The sequence below is a fragment of the Sycon ciliatum genome, chromosome 4 (assembly GCF_964019385.1).
Source record: "Sycon ciliatum chromosome 4, ocSycCili1.1, whole genome shotgun sequence".
Taxonomy (NCBI): Eukaryota; Metazoa; Porifera; class Calcarea; order Leucosolenida; family Sycettidae; genus Sycon; species Sycon ciliatum.
Genome location: NC_088646.1, coordinates 3,490,698 through 3,510,774, shown reverse-complemented (window position 1 = coordinate 3,510,774; position 20,077 = coordinate 3,490,698). Strand labels below are relative to the sequence as shown.

The 20,077-nt window shown below is 46.0% G+C and overlaps 2 protein-coding genes across 2 annotated transcripts; one reads left to right on the top strand and one right to left on the bottom strand.

Moving 5' to 3' along the window:
• Position 1: 1 nt before the first annotated feature.
• Positions 2 to 17,252, top strand: LOC135813941 (splicing factor 3B subunit 2-like). Its single transcript, XM_065326986.1, has 21 exons — positions 2 to 184; positions 1,644 to 1,703; positions 2,172 to 3,458; positions 3,919 to 4,005; positions 5,113 to 5,171; positions 6,052 to 6,130; positions 6,651 to 6,698; positions 8,432 to 8,500; positions 8,754 to 8,843; positions 9,267 to 9,452; positions 9,798 to 9,839; positions 10,831 to 10,931; positions 11,093 to 11,141; positions 11,592 to 11,681; positions 12,114 to 12,221; positions 12,505 to 12,612; positions 13,357 to 13,437; positions 13,817 to 13,884; positions 15,310 to 15,514; positions 15,961 to 15,990; positions 16,619 to 17,252. Exons 1-21 carry the CDS (start codon positions 50 to 52, stop codon positions 16,691 to 16,693), a joined length of 3,057 nt encoding a protein of 1,018 aa, XP_065183058.1. The 5' UTR covers positions 2 to 49; the 3' UTR covers positions 16,694 to 17,252.
• A 941-nt stretch (positions 17,253 to 18,193) lies between these two features.
• Positions 18,194 to 19,992, bottom strand: LOC135813942 (V-type proton ATPase subunit G-like). The gene is made up of 3 exons (XM_065326987.1): positions 19,810 to 19,992; positions 19,635 to 19,735; positions 18,194 to 18,620 (listed from the first exon to the last, which is right to left on the bottom strand). Exons 1-3 carry the CDS (start codon positions 19,889 to 19,891, stop codon positions 18,453 to 18,455), a joined length of 351 nt encoding a protein of 116 aa, XP_065183059.1. The 5' UTR covers positions 19,892 to 19,992; the 3' UTR covers positions 18,194 to 18,452.
• Between the last annotated feature and the right edge of the window lie 85 nt (positions 19,993 to 20,077).

Genomic DNA, 20,077 nt, shown 5'->3' with positions numbered 1-20,077 from the left:
TCGCAGGCGAAAATAATGAACGTCTTTCGTGTTGTTTTTTTTGTGAGCGATGGCGGACGCACTGATCTTGGACGATGGGCGTCCGCTCTCCAGCCTCAAGGTGACTGAGCTCAAGATCGAGTTATCGACTCGACATCTTCCTCAGAAAGGAGTCAAGGCAGTTCTCGCCGACCGCCTCTATGATGTGAGTGATTTCGAATATTTCCGACCTCCGAAAAGTAATTCTCTATAATTTTACACAAATAGTCCACGAGGAGACGATGGCTGTATTATAGCAGTCATTACTGTGAATTCACAACATAGCGAGGCGAGTTGATTGGTTCCAAGAGCGTTTTCTTGTGACGACCATCAGCTGGATCATCAGTTGGAATATCACAATGAAAACTACTACATGTACTAGTATTAAAAATTTAAAATAGAAAATAAAAACCCCAGTGAAAATAAGCACCACGGTGAGAGTGGTGTGAAGGGTAAGCTGTAAATAATGAGATGATAAAATTGCATGGAGTAAACACGGAAACTAAACTGTACGAATTTCATTTTGAATTGCTGTTCTGATAATCATCACAAGAAAGCACTCTTGTAGCCATTCAACTTACCACGCTAGCTTATGCGTTCACAGTAATGCGCGCAATTGCTTTTGTTCACACTTACATTCCCAGAGATCAAGTGGAAAATAGAATGACTTCGCACTGTCATGTCACTACTTGAGCTGCATGCCAAGGCAATCACCAAGAGACAGTATTTATACATTTTTTTAGCACTTTTCTGTTGTAAGTATTTTCTTCTTTTTCTTTTCTTTTTTTGGTGTTAGTAGCGAAAGTCCCTGGCCTGGTTCAAGTCTCATGGCTGCACCACGAGCTTTCCTGCATAGTCAGGAGTTCAGGACTGGCATTGCTGGCGTCAGTGCTAAACATTTCTCACACCTGCGAAGACTGTGCGACCGCACCTTGATATATGACGTTGGGTGGTTGGCACCTGTTCGAATCTTCACCACCCTATTCCTCACACATAGGTAGTAAGATAATGGTTGTTCCCCAGGTTTTTATAACTTTTATCTGACGATTGCTGGCATGAAACTTAGGTCGCGAGTCACGACAATTTCCAATTGGACATTGAGCACGTTTCCGGAAGTCGCCACAAATTCCTTCCCCTCAAACTAATGTATTTTCCTTCAGTTATTCATTTCCCTTGGCATTCACCCACCCATTACTCACTCTCAACACTCGTACTACTGTACAGGTAGAAAATTTCGTCGGTCAATAATTTCGTCCAACTCCAAAGAAAGGGAGTTCGTCCGGCTGTAAATTTCGTCCGGCTGTAAATTTCGTCCGGCTGTAAATTTCGTCCGGCTGTAAATTTCGTCCATGGATCATAACAGTGTATTGAAAAGCTGGACAAATCGACATTCGTCCGGCATTTAATTTAGTCCAAAAGATCCTTGGACGAAAAAGACGAAATTAAATTCCAGACGAATATTTCTGCTTATACAGTATTATGTTCCTTTGCTGCGAAACAAAAATCTTTTCTTCGTCACATGTGCACGCGTGGAGGAGAACAGATTTGTTTGCGCTGCAAAGAGAATATTTGAGTATTGAGACTAGGTAGTTATTTTTCATGTTGCATTGTAATCGGTCTTGCAGGCGATTGTCAAGGAACGCCAGGGGCCTCTTCAGCAGGCACAGGAAGGTCATGCTCACCCGGTAAGCACTGCAGTGTACCCATTACTACGAGCCCATACAGTGTGCATGATAGTCATAACATACTTGTAGTACAGTCATGTGACTCATGTACATAGTTTTGTAGAAAGAAATTGAACAACAAAAGGCGTCTTAAACTTTCTTTGAGAAGTATACATGCTGTACACGTATTCTAAAAGAAGCCAGGTGATGACATATCGGAAGCGAATTACTGTCAAACTCGGATACGATTCATCACTAAGTTACTGTTTGTATTTGGAAGGTACTGGATTAGCACGGACTGTTTTTTTTAGTCACTGCTCCCCATTATTATTGTACTAGATCAAGTGCAGTAGCAAGTTCAGACATTGAGCTTGTGTTAACAAACACATTCTGTGGCTAACAGCAGCAAAGTGTAGTGGCCAGTTGGGCAGTGGTGTTCCGACTTGATTGAGAATTTCTTTTTTGTGGTTTAATTTTGTGTGTAAACAGAGCTCAGTACCTGAAGGAGTGGAGCAGCAACATCAGCAGCTAGACTTACAAAGACAGCAAGAGCTACAACAACAACAACTGCAACAACAGCAGCTGCTGCTGCAACAACAGCAAGAAATGCAGAGGCAACAGGAGTTACTGAGACAACAGGAACTGCAGAGACAGCAGCAAGAGTTGCAACAACAGCAAGAACTACAGAGGCAACAGGAACTGCAGAGACAGCAGCAAGAGTTGCAACAACAGCAAGAACTGCAGAGACAGCAGCAAGAGTTGCAACAACAGCAAGACCTGCAGAGGCAACAGGAACTGCAGAGACAGCAGCAAGAGTTGCAACAACAGCAAGAACTGCAGAGGCAACAGGAACTGCAGAGACAGCAGCAAGAGTTGCAACAACAGCAAGAACTACAGAGGCAACGGGAACTGCAAAGACAGCAGCAAGAGTTGAAACAACAGCAAGAGTTGCAACAACAGCAAGAACTGCAGAGGCAGCAGGAACTGCAGAGACAGCAGCAAGAGTTGCAACAACAGCAAGAATTGCAGAGGCAACAGGAACTGCAAAGACAGCAGGAATTACAGAGACAACAGGAACTGCAGAGACAGGAAGAGATACGAAAGCAAAAAGAAGTGGAGCAACAACAAGAGCTTGAGAGACAACAAGAGCTACAAAGACAACAGGAGCTGCAACGACAACAAGAGCTTCAGGAGTTGCAACGGCAGCAAGACGTGCAAAGGCAGCAGGAGATACAACGGCAGCAAGAGCTTGAGCGACAGCAAGAGCTTGAGCGACAGCAAGAGCGTGAGCGACAGCAAGAGCGTGAGCGACAGCAAGAGCGTGAGCGGCAGCAAGAGCTCCAGCGACAGCAAGAGCTTGAGCGACGGCAAGAGCTCCAGCGACAGCAAGAGCTTCAGCAACAGCAAGAGCTTGAGCGACAGCAAGAGCTTGAGCGACAGCAAGAGCTTGAGCGACAACGAGAACTTGAGCGACAGCAAGAGCTTGAGCAACAACAAGAGCTTCAACGGCAACAGGAGCTTGAGCAGCAGCGAGAGCAAGAGCGGCAACGAGAGCTTGAGCGACAGCAAGAGTTAGAGCAGCAAGAGCTGCGTCAAAAAGAGCTTGAGCGACAAGAGGAGCTGCAGAGGCAGCAAACACTACAGCAACAGGAGGAGCTGCAGCAGCAACACAAGCTGCAGGAGTTGCAACAGCAGAAAGAGCGCAAGCAGCAGCAAGAACGCAAGCAGCAGCAAGAACGCGAGCAACAGCATGTGCAGGAGGCACAGCATTCACAGGTCAGTGTATAATCAGATCCCTGCCTTATTTGTTCATATACGTGTACATGTATGCCATTCTGACTGGTTCAATGGGAGTACATGTTCTATGCAATGTGATAGTCTTCATTCAGAATTCTATTCGCAGTGAAATACGTGAGGTCTCAGAGAACTGTGAGCGGTGAGCCCGGGTCTAAAGGATCACATCAGTTTCATCAACCCCTTCAGGAATTGTTCACGTATTACCACGCCAAGTCACACACATGCTCCGGCTGAGAGTCATTCCATTTGTCCTTCAATCCGACCCTGGTTATGCTTGGCATTAGCACTGTTGGCAGTGTGTCTGATGATTGCCCCGCGGCATGCAACTAGGGGATACAGCAAAGCAGAGGTGTAGTACTTTGTAATCCGTTAGTCCCTTCAGAAAATCAGCCTGACTGTCATCTTGGTTGCTGTTCATTCGCGTGGGTAATTCATGCAGGGCTCTCCTTCTCAAGATGTTCAAGATGGGAAAAAGAAGAAGAAAAAGAAGCGTCGGAGAAAGCACCCTAACTTCGCCAACCAGCAGGTACTGTACATATGGTGTGTTTCTTGTCTGGCAAGCGCCACGGGCATTGTGATTGCGAGTGTGTAGGTCTCTTGTGATGCATCTGAACATGTATTTAGCACAACTGGCTCTCTGTTCTCAGTCGTGCATTGATCGCATTCACACCATTGTCTGCCAGTAGTGTGAGCCCCTGTAAAAAAATCACGGTTCGCGTGAGACTCAGCTAGAGACCGAGATTTCGGCATCCGTAGGAACGCCACCACCCTCAAGGATCAAGGCACAGATGCAGCTCCTAAAGCGGTGGGAGGCGAGTAGATCAGACACGCCACCAAGTGGTCAAAGACCGAAAATCCCATTCTCTGCACCCTATAAGCAGTAGTGTAAACAACATGACCTTTCCAGTTTTTGTGTATTGGGCAGTTCCCTGGTGCAAGTCTCTTTGCTGCCGTTGCTGTAAGGGAAATCAGCGGGTGCTCTGCGATAGCTCTGGCAGATTTGCGTGCTTCTCTTGCGACGGGCATACATGGTGCGTGTGTGTGTGTGTGTGTGTGTTGGATCCCGGGACGGATACCCTGATGCCGTCAATCCTTTTTCTGCACCTTGTCCTCACCCACTTACTGAGGTGTGGTGAGCCCATAAGTGGGATCATTTCAAGTCCACCCTAGTTTGGGGATTTCAGGGGGTGTCGGCCGTTGGGTGGTTCAATGGCCAATTGAGTCATCTTTCCAAGATTCCTTTTGAGTCTCTCTCCCCTCTCCCGGGGAGACCCACGTGACCAGTTTTGGCAGTGAGCAAGTACAAGAAGTACAAGTACAAGTGTGTGTGTATGTATGTGTGTGTGTGTGTGTGTGTGTGTGTGTGTGTGTGTGCACGTGAGTATGCATGCATATGTGTGGGAAGACCTGTTTGTCAGTTTAGCGTTAGGTGCGTATGGGGTGAAGGTTTCTCGTTATGAAACTTTCCGAGCAGTTGCCAGAACTGGTACTTGCTGAACCAGTTGCCAGAACTGGTAGTTTAATAGTAGTTTTGATGTTGTGGATGAAAATTATTCTAGGCTTTCTCAACACAGTCAAAGTTCTAATTCCTTTTTAAATGCAATGGTGCTTGTAATCTGTTGTTCTAATGCAGAACTCTAAATCAGCAGATATGGATTCTAGCAATACGGCAGAGGACAATGTTGATATTGAGTAAGTTCCCTCAAGTTCAAGTCCTTTGCTGTTTATCCTTCCTTGTACAAATCCACCCAGACAGACCCTGCCTTCCCGAGTCTCATTTTTGCTGGTTTCAATATTCTTGGTGCAGCTATGACCTATGGTGTACAGTGCTGCCAAATAATTTTCGCCCAAAATCGGACACCCTTCACCGCCAAGGCTGGCCACATGGTGCGAATTTTTCTCCTCGGCAATTTTTTAACAGAATTCAAAATATCGCCTAAAACACCATGAAAATTCGCTTCGTTGCCATGGTAACCCGGAGTTGTCATGAATTGTTTTGTAATGATGAGTGTGGTCGCACACTGACTCTGTACAGACTGTCAGCGTACATGCCATCCAGCCAGATCCAGGCATGTTACTTTGCACTTCCACAGCCAAGCGCTAGTCTTTTTAGAAGCAAATGTACAGTGATTTGTGCCTTCAGTTGCGCTGAAAAGTGAAAGTACAGGACTGCATAGGAAAGTAATGATCTCCGACATTTTGGCTGCTTTTCGGACGTTTCCCTTTTCGGACCGGTTTTCAGAAGAGCCTTCAAAAATCGGACACTGTCCGAAAAATCGGACGGTTTGGCAGCACTGGGTGTATATTGTGTGCTTGGGATTTGATTTGGAAGCAAGATGCGCTTGCCCGCGCATGCTATCCTCAATCTGCAGACAGAACTGTTTCGTCCTTTGTGGATTCATCAGCGCAGCACAGAGGAAATGAGGCCGAACCTGATAGCAATGAAAACATACCTGCATACCCTGCTGTATCAATAAGGTGCTGTTAGCCGGCGCGCTTCTTTTTTTCCTTTTCAGTACCGCTGCTATACTGCCAGTAACTATTATCCCTTTCTCCATTGCACTGAACCCAGGTATGTCGCTGAAATGCCAGAGCTGACACCGGGTGACAAACACTACCAAGAGTTCTCCAGAATATTTGATGCTTTCAAGGTAGGTTCTGCTTGTCACCTTGCTTGCACAACCTTGTCGTAATGAGTGCTTGCGTTTGTTGCAAGTGCTCTTGAACAGTGTTGCTGTAAGTTAGTGTAGTTGTTCATTTGATTGATGTCTGACAGTGTTGCTGTTTGCTTGATTGATGTCTGACAGTGTTGCTGTAAGTTAGTGTTGCTGTTCGCTTGATTGATGTCTAACTACTGTACATTGTACATTGTGTTCCTGCATGGGCTTTGAAAGGTGTTACTATAGGCAAGTATTTTGCCTTGTGGCCAACTTTGCGGCCATGCAAGTCACTATTTTATGCATTTCGAACGGAGTCGATTGCCTAAAATACCGGGGGGGGGATAGATCCAATCAAGTGTTCCTGTTTCTGCGGCTTGGAGCAACAGTGCAGTTTTCGAACTTTTCATGAACGAATTTTCACGTTTTTTCGTGTTGTTGCTGCTGTTCTTGTTCTTGTTCGTGGTGTTGCTGTCATCGTCATCATCGTCGTTGTTGTGGATGGCTTGTGCAGCTAGTCGAAGAAGTGAAGGAAGAGGAGGAGAAAGCTGAAGAGAAGCTGGTGAGAACTCACATTGCCCATTTGCCCATGATTGTTGCTTTTGCCACATTGTATTGCTACGGCCATTGTGTGCTATGTACCGTATTTCCGCGCATATAAAGCCATGGCGTTATAGGTGAAACATCGCCGTTTTGGACCAAATTTTTGGAGAAAATAGCCTCGGTTTTAACGCCATGGCGCTAAAAGTGAGAGACGCTTACATGCAAAAAAATCGGCAGAGTATGAACTTCGAGTACTCGTACGGTGCCGTTGCACGTTCATGTCGAGCATCCATGTACTTTCAATTTTCCCTGAAAATTTCAAATTGTGAACCTATTGTGTACAAGGTGGCATAAAAACTTGTGTGAAGGTGCGGTGGCGGTATGGCATGTGACAGTGGGGATGGGTACATGTAGAGAGAATCACCGCTACTGTAGGTTCACTGAAAGAATTGAATTCACCTTTAAAGGGGAAGTATACCCTAAAATCAAATTTTCACCAGTTGTAGTCTTCTGGGTGCTGAGTCGAATGGTCTTGGTCCGAGGAAGCTGCGACGCTCCCTTCCTACTTGAATCCCAATCGAACTCGCGCACTTCCACCGAAACTGGGTGACTGCGCCCCACGAGATGGGGATTTGTATGCAAAATGTCACTAAAAGCGCCATTTCGTTCTTATAAAAGCACGGATGACCGCGATTGACCCATATGTTGTAGTCTTTTGGACGCTGAGTCGACTGGTTTTGGTCCGAAAAGGCTGCGATGCAGCGTTCCTCCTTTATTCCCAATCGAACATGGTTGAACAAGCGGTCACGTGCTCCTGGGTGCCCAAATCACCTGGTCACCGCGCCAGCAGGCGACAACTTTCACACCAAGGTTCAACTCGAGTTCAACTCGAGTGACAGGACTGCACCCAAAAAAGGTCAAACAGGCTAGTAAGTTGTACCCTGCAGGCACGGTGACCAGGTGACTGGTGTACGCAGGAGCACGTGACCGCTTGTTCAACCATGTTCGATTGGGAATAAAGGAGGAACGCTGCATCGCAGCCTTTTCGGACCAAAACCAGTCGACTCAGCGTCCAAAAGACTACAACATATGGGCCAATCGCGGTCATCCGTGCTTTAATAAGAACGAAATGGCGCTTTTAGTGACATTTTGCATACAAATCCCCATCTAGTAGGGCGCAGTCACCCAGTTTCGGTGGAAGTGCGCGAGTTCGATTGGGATTCAAGTAGGAAGGGAGCGTCTCAGCTTCCTCGGACCAAGACCATTCGACTCAGCACCCCGAAGACTACAACTGGTGAAAATTTGATTTTAGGGTATACTTCCCCTTTAACGCCGGATGCAACTTTCTCCACATTGAATTTTGTTCACTTATAACGCCATGGCTTTATAAGTGAGGGTGGCCTTATATTCAGATATAACGCCATGGCTTTATATGCGCGGAAATACGGTATGGTAGGCCAGTTTTGCTTCTGTACTGTGTGCCCATGTCTGTGTATGTGTGTAGGGGTGAGGGGGTGTATGCGTGTGTGTGGGTTGGGGGGGGTGTGCTGTGCTGTGCTGTGCTGTGCTGTTCATACACATTGTTCTTTGATTGTCGTTCCGAAAATCACAGCAGACAAGTGGACTGACATCTAGGAGCAGCTTCCATACTGACACAAGCTGGTCGTAGTATGCTTGTAGATGATCTTTCTCTTGATGGATTAACCAGTATGATCACATGCTTATTTGCATTGTTTGTATGTTTGTGTACAGCAAGCAGGCTCTAAATCTGGTGCTGCTATTCCGCCACCACCAGAAATGGATGAGGAAGACGAAGATGAGGTTTGTTCACCGTGACTTAACTCTTCGCGCCACCTCGACATGTACTCTTGCCAGACGGCAAACTGCATGTCCAAACTTGCTAATAAAAATACAGTGTACACCTGTGTAGTACCTGGATATTCTCTCTGAGCACGGTTGCATGGCGGACATGTTTATGCTTTGGCTGATTCAGATAGGATAGTTATTTTCGTGAGGTATACAGTTTCTAGAGGATCTCTTCATTGTTCCCGTTTCTCTTTCTTCTTGTTGCCAGGCTCGGGATGAAGATGACGACGGTAAGCCGAAACTGTCCAAGAAGCAGCTCCGCAAGCAGTCTCGCCTTTCGGTAGCCCAACTGAAACAGGTATGGGTACTTCGAAGTATGTACGTAGCAAATTACTAGCAATGCATGTGTCCAGTGTGTCTGTTGTAGGGCACATGTATGTGGCTAGGGTACACGTACATGATTACACTAGCGTAGAACAAAGGAGAAGGTACAGGTGCTGAAATTGTGTTCGATACACTGAGCGCAGGGCATTGCCTGAAGCAGACTCTTTTGTTGAATGTGATTCTTGGATTCTCTGCACCTCTTCCTTCTGATCAGCGGTACACTGATGGCTTTGTTTTCCTTCTCTGTGTGTGTGTGTGTGCTCGTGTGCTTGTGTGTGTGTGTGTGTGTGTGTGTGTGTGTGTGTGTGTGTGTGTGTGTGTGCTCGTGGGTGTGCTCGTGTGTGTATGCTCGTGGGTGTGCTCGTGTGCATCTGTGTGCGTGCGTGTGTACACACAGCTTGTAGAGCGGCCCGATGTGGTGGAAATGCATGATGTCACTTCAAGGGAACCTCAGCTGCTTGTTCATCTCAAAGGTTATCGAAACACTGTTCCTGTGCCGAGGCATTGGTGCTTCAAGAGAAAGTATCTCCAGGGTAAACGAGGTATCGAGAAGCCTCCTTTCGACCTGCCAGATTTCATTAAGGTGTGTAGTTTAATTTGCTTGTCGTGCGGTGTTGTCTAGGCGGAACGTTCTGTCGCTTTGCTTCCCATTGTGGAGTACTTTTCTTTCTTGCTTTACTCACGGCTGTATCTCTTCTCTATTGCAACACTGTTTTTGAGCCAGTAGTTTCTATTGGCATGAGCAATCTCTTGGTTGACTAAGTAAGCACTAGTCATTGCTCTGTTCGATAACGTTGTGTCCAGTACTTGTGTCCGTTCAGTCTGTTGGCTTGTCGGATTGTTTAGACATTCTAGGCTATCAGTCCTTACACTGGAACTTGCTGTGTGCATGTGTTTGTTTGTGTTTTGTGTTGTCACTCCTGTGCAGAACACTGGCATCATGGAAATGAGAGCTGCCGTTCAGGAAAAGGTAGGACTTTCTTGTTCTGTAGTGACATGGCTAAAATAGGCATGGCGGGTTAGCGAAAGTTATGCTTAGCTGGATGTGCTGACTTTGGAATGGTCGAAAGCATGCTGGCAGAGTCTGCTCTGAGCGGTAAAGTGTGTCTCTGTGGACCACCGACGGGTAGTGGAAGAATCAAGCAAGATTTTATTGAGTTTCAGCTTCTCTGGTGATGTTGCAGGTGTTGGATAGTTTGCTCGGATGATTTGTCCATCGAGTTTAGATCCCAGGGCAAGTACAACTATGTGTATGTACATGTAGTAGCACTGTTTGTAGGTGGTATCAAGCCTAAGGCTGCGTTTACACGACAACGCACGGCCAGTTTTCCGTTTTCAGTCCCGCATCTCTTTTTTCGTTTTCGTACGTTTACACGATCAAAGCCGATCCGAGGTGGTCTCCGTTTGTACCGTTTTCAAGCGTCTACACGAGAGCAAAGGATCCGCCAAAGTTCGTCATGTGCCAAGTGTTGCCGTGGAAGCACCAATCACACTCAAGTAATGGTTGAAAACAGGCACACGACAACACACGTCACATGACGAAAATTGTAAAAACAATTTTTTGGATTGTCGGATCCGTGTAAACGGCCGAAAACGAAACAAACGTGACGGAAAACGAGGCCAGCACACCGTTTCGACTGTTTACACACCCAAATTTATCCGGCAGAACATTTCCGTTTTCAAATTCTTCCACCTTGGCCAGCGTTTTGGTTTTCTTCCGTTTTGGTGTACAACTTTTACGTTTTGCTCCGCGTACCGTGTAAATGAACCATGGATCCGAAAGGATTTCGTTGCGTTTTCGCCCCCAGCGTTGTCGTGTAAACGCAGCCTAAGATAGTGGATTTGAGCTCAGAAAAAGGCTGGGTGTTGAATCGGCTGTGCTGCTTGTGATGACTGATTGCTCTTTGGTGATCTGCTCTCCTCTGTGTGTTTCTACCACGTGCACTTGTCATCTGCTGCAGGATGATCAAAAGAGTTTGAAGGCGAAAACAAGACAGCGAGTCCGACCAAAGCTGGGAAAGATTGACATTGATTACCAGAAGCTGCACGACGCTTTCTTTAGGTATGTCCGCAGTGAATATGTAGCTTGCTTCTTTTGCTTTTTGATATTGCAGATTTGTTGTTGTTGTTGTGGTTCATTCTCTGTCTCTCTCACTTCCAGCTGCAGCACAGAACCCAGTGTTTATAGATAGTTTCAATGCTTTTTTGTTTCTCTTTGCTCAGGTGGCAGAAGAAGCCGAGGCTCACAATGCATGGGGATCTTTACTATGAGGTAAGCAATCTTTCTCTCCCTCTCTCCTCCTCCTCCTCCTCCTCCCCCCCCCCCCCAAACTCTCCTCCATTTTCGATGCATGCCATTCCTTTTTTGGATCGTCCAGTCGGCATAGTAAGGTGCTTGTTTAGACTCGGTGAGACTGTACAACGCTTGCAGACGTCAACACCCGCCTCCTTGCCTTTTGGCTGGTAAGAATTTCCCAGTAGTTTTTGTCTATCCTGTATTGGGCCAAATGGCGGTAACTCATTGTTTTGTTGTGCACCTTAGAAAGTTATGGCTTTTGGAAAATGTGCAGTGACGTCTTCTGTATATCTTAAATCTCCATCTCTCTTTCTCACTCTCTCCTCTCTCTCTCTCTCTCTCTCTCTCTCTCTCTCTCTCTCTCTCCTCCCTCTCCCCCCTCTCTCTCTCTCTCTCTCTCATCTCCTTTTTGACTTGCTTTACTAGGGCAAGGAATTTGAGACTAAAATGAAGGATCTTAAACCTGGTGATATTTCTGACGACATGAGGACAGCTCTTGGAATGCCAGTTGGTGCTGTAAGTGAGAATTGTGTCAGCTTACAATGCCTTCCCCACCTCCCCAACCAAGCACAATGTATATCTATGTACGGAATACACACACACACACACACACACACACAACTGTGCACCCAATGAAAACGGAACAGTGTGCTCTGAGTTTTGTGTTTGTCCAGAGTTAGGGCAATCCTGGTCTGCCTTCTGTGTGAGGGCCCTCCACCTCTGCACAATGAGCACTGTAGATTCTATCTACTGGTACTGTACCTATTACGGATAGTTGCTGCATGTGGGGACTGCATTGCCATGAGTCATGTAGAACAAGCAGAACACCAATGACCCTACCCTGTTGCACCTTTGAAAGCAAACAGTTGTGTACAGTATTGTGCAGAGGTGCAGCTATGAATTGTCCTCACTGGTTGTGTTTGTTCTCTGATGTTGTCTGGCCTACAGGGTAAACAAATGGTGCCACCGCCTTGGTTGATTGCCATGCAGCGCTATGGCCCACCGCCTACCTACCCAAACTTGAAGATACCCGGCCTGAATGCTCCTATTCCTGAGGTATTGGCAGTGCACCACTGTACTCTGCAAGAAATGGATTGCAGTCTGCACTGAAGTGTAGAGTGTCATGGTTGTGTGCTCTTGTATGCACGCAATGCTGTGCTGATAGTGAACAGCCTAATGCTTGGTGGTCCATGCACATACTGGTATTGTATGTGTTTGGTATTGATACTGAATGATGCTTCGAGTAGTCTGAGTGAGGTTAGCTCATCACTGCTGGTGTTGCCGCTGCTGCCACCGCTTCTGCTGCTGCTGTTCCTACTCTTGATCTCTTTTTCTGTAGAGCTGTTCGTTTGGCTATCATGCTGGTGGTTGGGGTAAACCTCCAGTAGATGAGGATGGCAAGCCTCTATATGGCGATGTGTTTGGAACAGCGGCATCATCAATATTGGTAAGATTGTTCGGAATGGTGATGACGCCATTTGGCAGGATTTTAAGTGTTAGGACCGTCCGTTTGTGAAGATTTGTTTTAAAACTTCAGCCACTATGACTACTACAGTATTGACTTCGCCTTGGGGTAACTTAGACACGGGGAAGTTGCCATACCGGGGTGGTGAGCCCGCCTTTCGGCATCGGGAATACGGCAGTACTTGCTGTGCGGAGTGTCCAGCCATGCCATTTGGCAGGATGCTTTCTGTGCTCACTTGGCTGAAGGGCGCACCCACTCTCCTTTGACTCCCTTGTGAGATCCTCATCTACCACTTGGATCTACAGGGCATGGGGGCAGCTAGCCTTTGTGTATACTCTACCTTCAAGGGCCGTGGGAATCTGTACTTTTTAGCTGATGTGCTGCATGTCCGCGGTCAAATGACAGGTTCTTCGAAGTGTAGCATTCTGCGAAGTCCTCTAGAATAGCGCTTTATAATTTAGCCCATGGTGTCCCATGGTACGTTTTAATCGTCATGGGGATTTGATCTAGTGTGCAGTATGTGTCCAGGTGTTGTACATACTACCTCCATGTTGCTGATGAGATTCTAGCACGGTGAGGATGTGTTATAATGAGTGTGCCACATGTATATAAATATTGTTTTTGTACATGTTTGTGTACATGTGTGTGTGTGTGTGTGTGTGTGTGTGTGTGTGTGTGTGTGTGTGTGTGTGTGTGTGTGTGTGTGTTTATTTGCTTCTACATTAGCAATACGGTGGCGATGAGAACATAGACATGAGTACGTGGGGAGAGCTGGAGTCCGAATCAGAGGTAGAATCGTCTTCAGAGGTGAGTGCTTGCAAGCGTTGTCCAGCCTAGCGAAACACTCTGCTTTCTATTTGTGTTTGATTTTTCTGTGTTGTGTCTTGCTACTGTTGAGAGAGGGAGAGAAGAAACACTCTGCAACGCCAAAAAGTGACTAGAAAAAAACAACAACAAAAAGACACAGAGGATGGCTAATAGCATGTTGACCAGCGATATAGCCCATTTTGACTTGTAGCCATGATCATAGATAGTTACTAAGATAAAGCATGTATATTGTGACACAAAGTACCCTAGCCATGTTATGAGCTAGAGTATGCATTGTGTGTACATCCAGTAGATGTGCTTCGAAGTGCTAAGTATAACGTTTATGGTTCTGGTCATTCTGTGTCGGTGTCCTTCTCAGGAGGAATCAAGTGATGAAGATGACGATGAGGGACCGGACGACGCAGGTCTTGTCACACCACTGGAAGGGTGAGGATACGTAGTAGGGGTGAAACGGTTGGGGTAAGGAACCGGTTTTGGAACCGCCAGCTGAAAAGAGTCGGGTACCCGTTACGTCAAATTTCGAACCGAAACTCGAAAAATCTCGTTCTTGTACGAATACATGTACACGCCAAGTCTACTCAAGATTTTTAAATGTCTTACCTTATGATCACCACCCTTCCAAAGGGTTCTCCTATCGATCCTGGTCACTACGAGCGTACCGCCTTCGCACATGGACTCTCCGATGTCTCGTTCTTGCTCGTAAAAATGGTTTCTATTTGAAAATAATTGTCACGAACGCATTTGGTCGGTCTGGAGAAAAGAGTGCATGGAACCGATACCCGAACCGTGGGAAACTATGCTGGCATTCGGGTACCCGAACATGAAAAACATGGAACCGTTTCACCCCTAATACGTAGCCATGCTGGTGGTTAAAATCATGAATACCGTACTTGCGTGATTAGAGCCCTCTCTCGAATAGTGCCCTAGTCTCCTAGAGCCAGTGAAAAATAAAGCCCTCTCTTGAATAGTGCCCCCCCCCCCCCCACACCTCCGGTCTTGTAACCAAGCCCATGTGCAAGTTTGGTGTTCTATTGCTAATGTTCTTGGCCATTGCTTTGCACTGGTGTTTTCAGGAACAAAATCGCAGGTCTTGTTCCCGTTTCTGTGGAGTCGTGAGCGTTTACAGTACACTTTAGGCTCTGTTTTTCTTTGTTTTATGCTGGATGACGCGAATGTACCAGCAATGAAAAAATAGTGCCCTCTCTTGAATAGTGCCCTCTCTTGAATACTGCCCCATCTGTGATGGACATTGAAAAAAGAGTGCCCCAGGGGCACTAATCGCGCGAGTACGGTACTTACGTGTGATCAGTAGTATAGTGCCAGCTGATGATTCCAGCTTGACAATACTACTACTGTAAGACATGTAAATAATATAACAAGGAAGTAAATCTAACGTTTTAACGAGTTACGTTTCTTCGTTATAATAAGTTCTGTTGAGGCTGTAAGGTCTCATATGTGTTATGTGCGGATATGCCTCAAGACTGCAAGACCGTTAAAGTGCCGGCCGGTATCTTCTCGTTAGCCTATGAATTTTGGACAATGGTTAAATTTGCGACTCGTTATAATAACATGTCTTACAGTATGCAGCTTAGTGTTTGCTGAACCCATACAGTTGTTACTTTAAAAATATCCTCTTTTTTTAGGTTGTTGCTTTGTACTTTGTAGGTAGAGGTTGGAGCCAGGTGTCAGGTCGCTAAATGTCTCGGTACCCCTATCAATTTGTGCCTTGTTGTCGCACTATCTGACTGTATAATATCTGGTTACGTTTTTGGTGGACCGTTAGTCATAACTCGTAACCTTTTTGTTCTTCCTCTTATTCTGTGTTTGTTCCGTCTTACTATTGTCTTTCAGCCTTGCTACTCCAAGTGGTCTTACATCAATCCCTGCTGGCTTGGAGACACCGGAGCTGATCGAACTGCGTAAGCAGACCGCTGTGGAGCCAACAGAGGAGGTTCTAGAAGGCGAGGAGACTCCATCACTTTACGAGGTCTTGCCCGAGAAGGGTGCCAATGTTGGCGGTTCTATGATGGGTTCGCAGCATGTGTATGAAATTGGGGTGAGTTAATTTTAAAGTGCTTGTTGTGTTCCACGCATTCTGAGAATATTGCCATTCTAGATTGCACTGCAGATTTTTTGAAGAATTTCTGCAGCGTGGTAACTGGTAGGCCCTTCACAACGATGTCACATTCGCTCCCTTACCCTCCTTCCAGGCTCACACGCACACACGTTGATTGCGTTGTTGCATGGAACTACTTCGGAGTAGAGGAAGTGTTGTTATAGCCACTGGATGTCGTGCGTGGTAAGGCTCTGCAGTACCACATTGCTGCACGCAGTGGACTGCACAGCCTAGTGATAGGGCTGTGTGCAACCCGACAGTATTTATTCATGACGGTAAATTCACTAGCCAGCACTGTCGTTTGAGCATTCTGACCCTGTGTCAATCCAGTTCTACTGTATGTCTTACTTGATTGTGTATGTGCATGTGCTTGTGTGTCTTTTCAGCCTAACACCGTGGATGACTCACAGAACAAAGTAAGTGTTTGATGTGCAGGAGCACCGGTCATTTGCAACATGGTTCCGTTGCGGGAACACATACATGTATGGTGCTGTATTTTTACATGTAGCGTTATAATTTAACCCCCCTCTGAGAAAATATTCAAGAATCTTTTCTCAGGGGGGTGTTGAATGATACGGCTCAATGGTGTGAGTGTGTACTTTCAAAAACACCGGCAGTATACATAAATTAGTGATAACGTTATCATTGTCATCATTCAGGAACAGAATATCATTAGCAAGCTGCCCTGTATTCATGGCTGCAGTGTGTCATTGAAATCCTGTGGAATGACCTGGGCCGCCGCCCTTAGTACGCACACGCACTGTAGCTCACATGCACTGCAAAATGGACCAGCCGTGTGCAGCACGAGTTTTATGAATGTGTACACCATAATATCATGCGTACTCACGGCTGCAAGGCCAACGCCCCATGGCCGCTTGACTTCTGACCGGATTTCAATGTCCTCAACAGTATCATCTTGTTCTGTTCTCGGCGAGCACAGTTGCCTATAGGACGCGATGGATAGGGCTGCAGAGTCTAGTTCGAAGTATACAAAGTCCTGTAATGCTAGTTTGTGTGTGTGTGTGTGTGTTTCGTTTTGCTTAGCCGCAACAAGTGAAACGTAAGAAACCAGTCGACTCGTCAAAAGGAGCTAAAAAGTACAAGGAGTTCAAATTTTGAGATCCCACTCTTGCATCAACTAGGTTTTCTTCGTCCCTTTCTTATGTTTCTTCCTCCTTGGTCTTGTCTAGTCAGCTTCCCTTTGTGCAACCCCTGTGTTCTCTTTGTATTAGCCAGAGAGTGACCAGTTCCCCATACTTTCTTTTACTGGGTTGCTTCTGTATATATGAGACTGCTGTGCAGACAAGACACTGTACTACTCCTATAAGTAGTCAGTACACAATGCTCCTAGGTTGTCAGTGCACAATGTCGATACTCGAAACAAATCAATTCTTTTCCGTCAGGCTGCTGTGCAGACACTGTCAACATGAAATTAGCGCCATGCCTGCAATACTCCTTGATACATTATGCCGTTCATGGTGAAAGTCATAATATCGCTATGTTTTATTTTCTCTGTTCCAGTGTGTTACACAGTCACACGCCATGAAACACATTTTCCCAGCACAGGACCTAGGGCTAGGCTAGGCTGTGTCGGGTCTGTTCCGCACATGTATTTTTCTCACTTGCAATTCTGATATTACCTGTAAACTGTAGGAGGATTCTCTCCCATCCCTGTCAACCTTTTGTCTTTCTTGAGTGAAGGGTCATACATAATGTACATGTGCTTTGAAGCAGCATGCATTGACATTAGCTGCCCTGGGACTTTGTTTGCCTCTGTCCCGCGGATTGCAGAATTTCCGCAGAATCCAGTTGTGTCCGCAGAATTCAGAAAATCCCGCGGAATATTGCCGAAAAGAGAGAAAAACTGCTTTTTCTGGAGACTTTCAATGTATTTTCACAGCCAAACCAACCTGCTTGTGACTTTCAAAATCAACTTGCAGTGTATTTTAGACCTTTTATTTTTTCGACCAGGATTTCGCATAATTTTTGGTCAGAATTTATAGGGACAACAAACTTCCGTGGGGTTGCGGAAATTCTTTCTGTTTTTATGCTCATTATCCTTGCAGAATTGCCGCAGGATAAAGAAGGATTTGCAGAAGTAGCGCAGAATTTACTGTTTTCAGCTGCAGAATTCTGCACGGAATTTTTGATATTGCCGCGGAATTCGCGGGGGACAGGTCTGCCTGCAAGATAAAAGCCGATGCCCTGCAGTGAGAGCACTGCACAAGCTGATCGAATCCTCAAACAAAAGATCGGGTAAAGCCTAAGTGATTTATACTTGTTTTTCGTACGGGAAACAGGACTCGCGCATTTTACCAGTTATAAGTCGACTCCGGTTGGGGCCTTGATTTTTTTCGGTTCAATATCATGATAAATACCATGCTTAATGATCATGATGATGGGCCATGATCGACAATAGCGGTGTAATCCCGGTTGTAAGTCGACTACCCCCTTTTCAGTTCTGTTTTTAGGACATAACAGGTCGACGTATAACTGGAAAAAGCATGGTACTCCTTTGGCCCATTGTAAGAAGCATTCCCATCAGAATCAGGCACATTGGTTTGTCTCAGCTTGGCAAGACGCACCACCCGCAGCTGTTTCCCAACGCAATAACTATAATAGAGAATAAAGCAACAGTAGGTGTCATCAATTGCTGCGAGTGCAGTGACCTGCATGAATGACAGGGCAAGCACTTTGAGAGTGAAAATAATGTACACCTCACAGTCCGGGTCAGGCATGTCCTCCGTAACAGTACTCGTAACATTTGATCATATAAGCATAATTTATTCACCGAATAGCGTACGTTTCATGACAGAAAGTATCAGTTGAGAAGTAAAATGTTTTCCTATTTAAAAAAAGAATGACAAAACGGTGACGCCTATGTCTGCAAGTTCTGGTGCACTGTGGGTTGCACATCGGTGATAAGGTCAAGTAGTCGTGCCATCACAGCGTCCTTATTCAAGCCAACTTGCTGGGTGACGGTCGACAGCTGCTGCCTTGTGGTTTGGTCAACCTGCTGTGCGAAAGAGTCGCCAGAGCCCTGGTTCTGGAAAAGAAGAAAAAGAACACAGTAAAGGGCACTTCACGTAGTTGCAAAAAGACAAAGATTCATCGTATTGCTGCACTGTATCGGACCACTGACAGTGGTGACAAATCAAGCTAACTTGTGCAGTGTTAAAACTTAGGGATGCTCAGTTAGGACGCGATGTCGCAACGAGAATGTCCCCCCCCCCCCCCCCCCCCCCCTGAAAGGTCAAACACGCTCCTGCTTCCATACTACAGTGCTGCTCAATGAGATCCGGTCGTGTGAGTCAAGTATGCGCCTCCAGTGTTCGCAGGTCTAGGGTTGCGCAACGCCTGACACCTACTTAAATGACTTGATCGGATTTCATTGAGCAGTACTGTACTTTTGGAGTTCCTTCACAATTTAATTGTCTATTCTAAAAAGTGGGCTGCAAGATTTCATTATCTAAAAGCTACAAAACGCACACTCCATAAGCCATTACCAGCATTTGACTTTGTAGCGTGGATAAAGCTACCACGTCCACAGAATACATATTGAACAGCCCTACTCAAACCCATAGAGCTACCTCTACCAGTAGAGAAATACCGAATGCACCGGATAATACATTTCGGATGACAAGGAACATTCAAGCACGCAGCACATTATATGGACATGAGGTGACTGTGTGCCTGGCAGCTGGCTTTCAATGTTTTCACAGAAAAACAAACAAAACTGATCTACTTGTAGCATGTATGTGTGTCCCAATCAATACTAAGAAATATGGTATTTTTGCATTGTACTGTACTTGCATTGGTGCTGCTCATCCCAACACCAGCCTAGCTACATACCTCAGTGAAATTCAGATATGTACTTACGGCACGGATGTGTGGCTCAGTGTTTAGGAATTGGGTGTCAACGTGTGTGTGCATTGATGCCGTGTTCATCCCAACACCGGCCTACCTACGAATATCTCAGTGAAATTAATTTTCGCTATTTCGGAATTTTCAGCCATACGCATGTGGAGTGCAGGTTTCTGTCAAGCGATCGGCTGCATACCTTGGCATGCTGGTCTCTGAAGTTCTTCTCGCGCTCCTGACGATAGTTTTCAATGTCCTGGGCTGCCTCCTCTTTCGCCTGCTTCAAGCGACGAGTCTTACCTACGACAGCCAGTGGAAGAATTTGATTGAGTATTTCTGATTTTCTCGGATCGACAGTCGTATTCTTTACTTACGCTTGCGAGCAGCATCCACTATTTCTGCTGCTTGCTTCTCTGCAGCAAGAAGCTTCTGAATACCTTGACTCTGTTGAGCCATGTTCTACGCAAAGCAAAGGTAATACTCGTTCAGCAACCTTTTCACAACTAACTTCTTTCCTCTCAAGCCGAGCCCAGGTAGGTCAGTGCAGTACAGATCATCAGTTCTATCTCGATCTCCACGTAAAATCTACTGCCATCACCAGATCACTCAGTACGAGTGCGGATACCTGGCCTGGAGACTGGA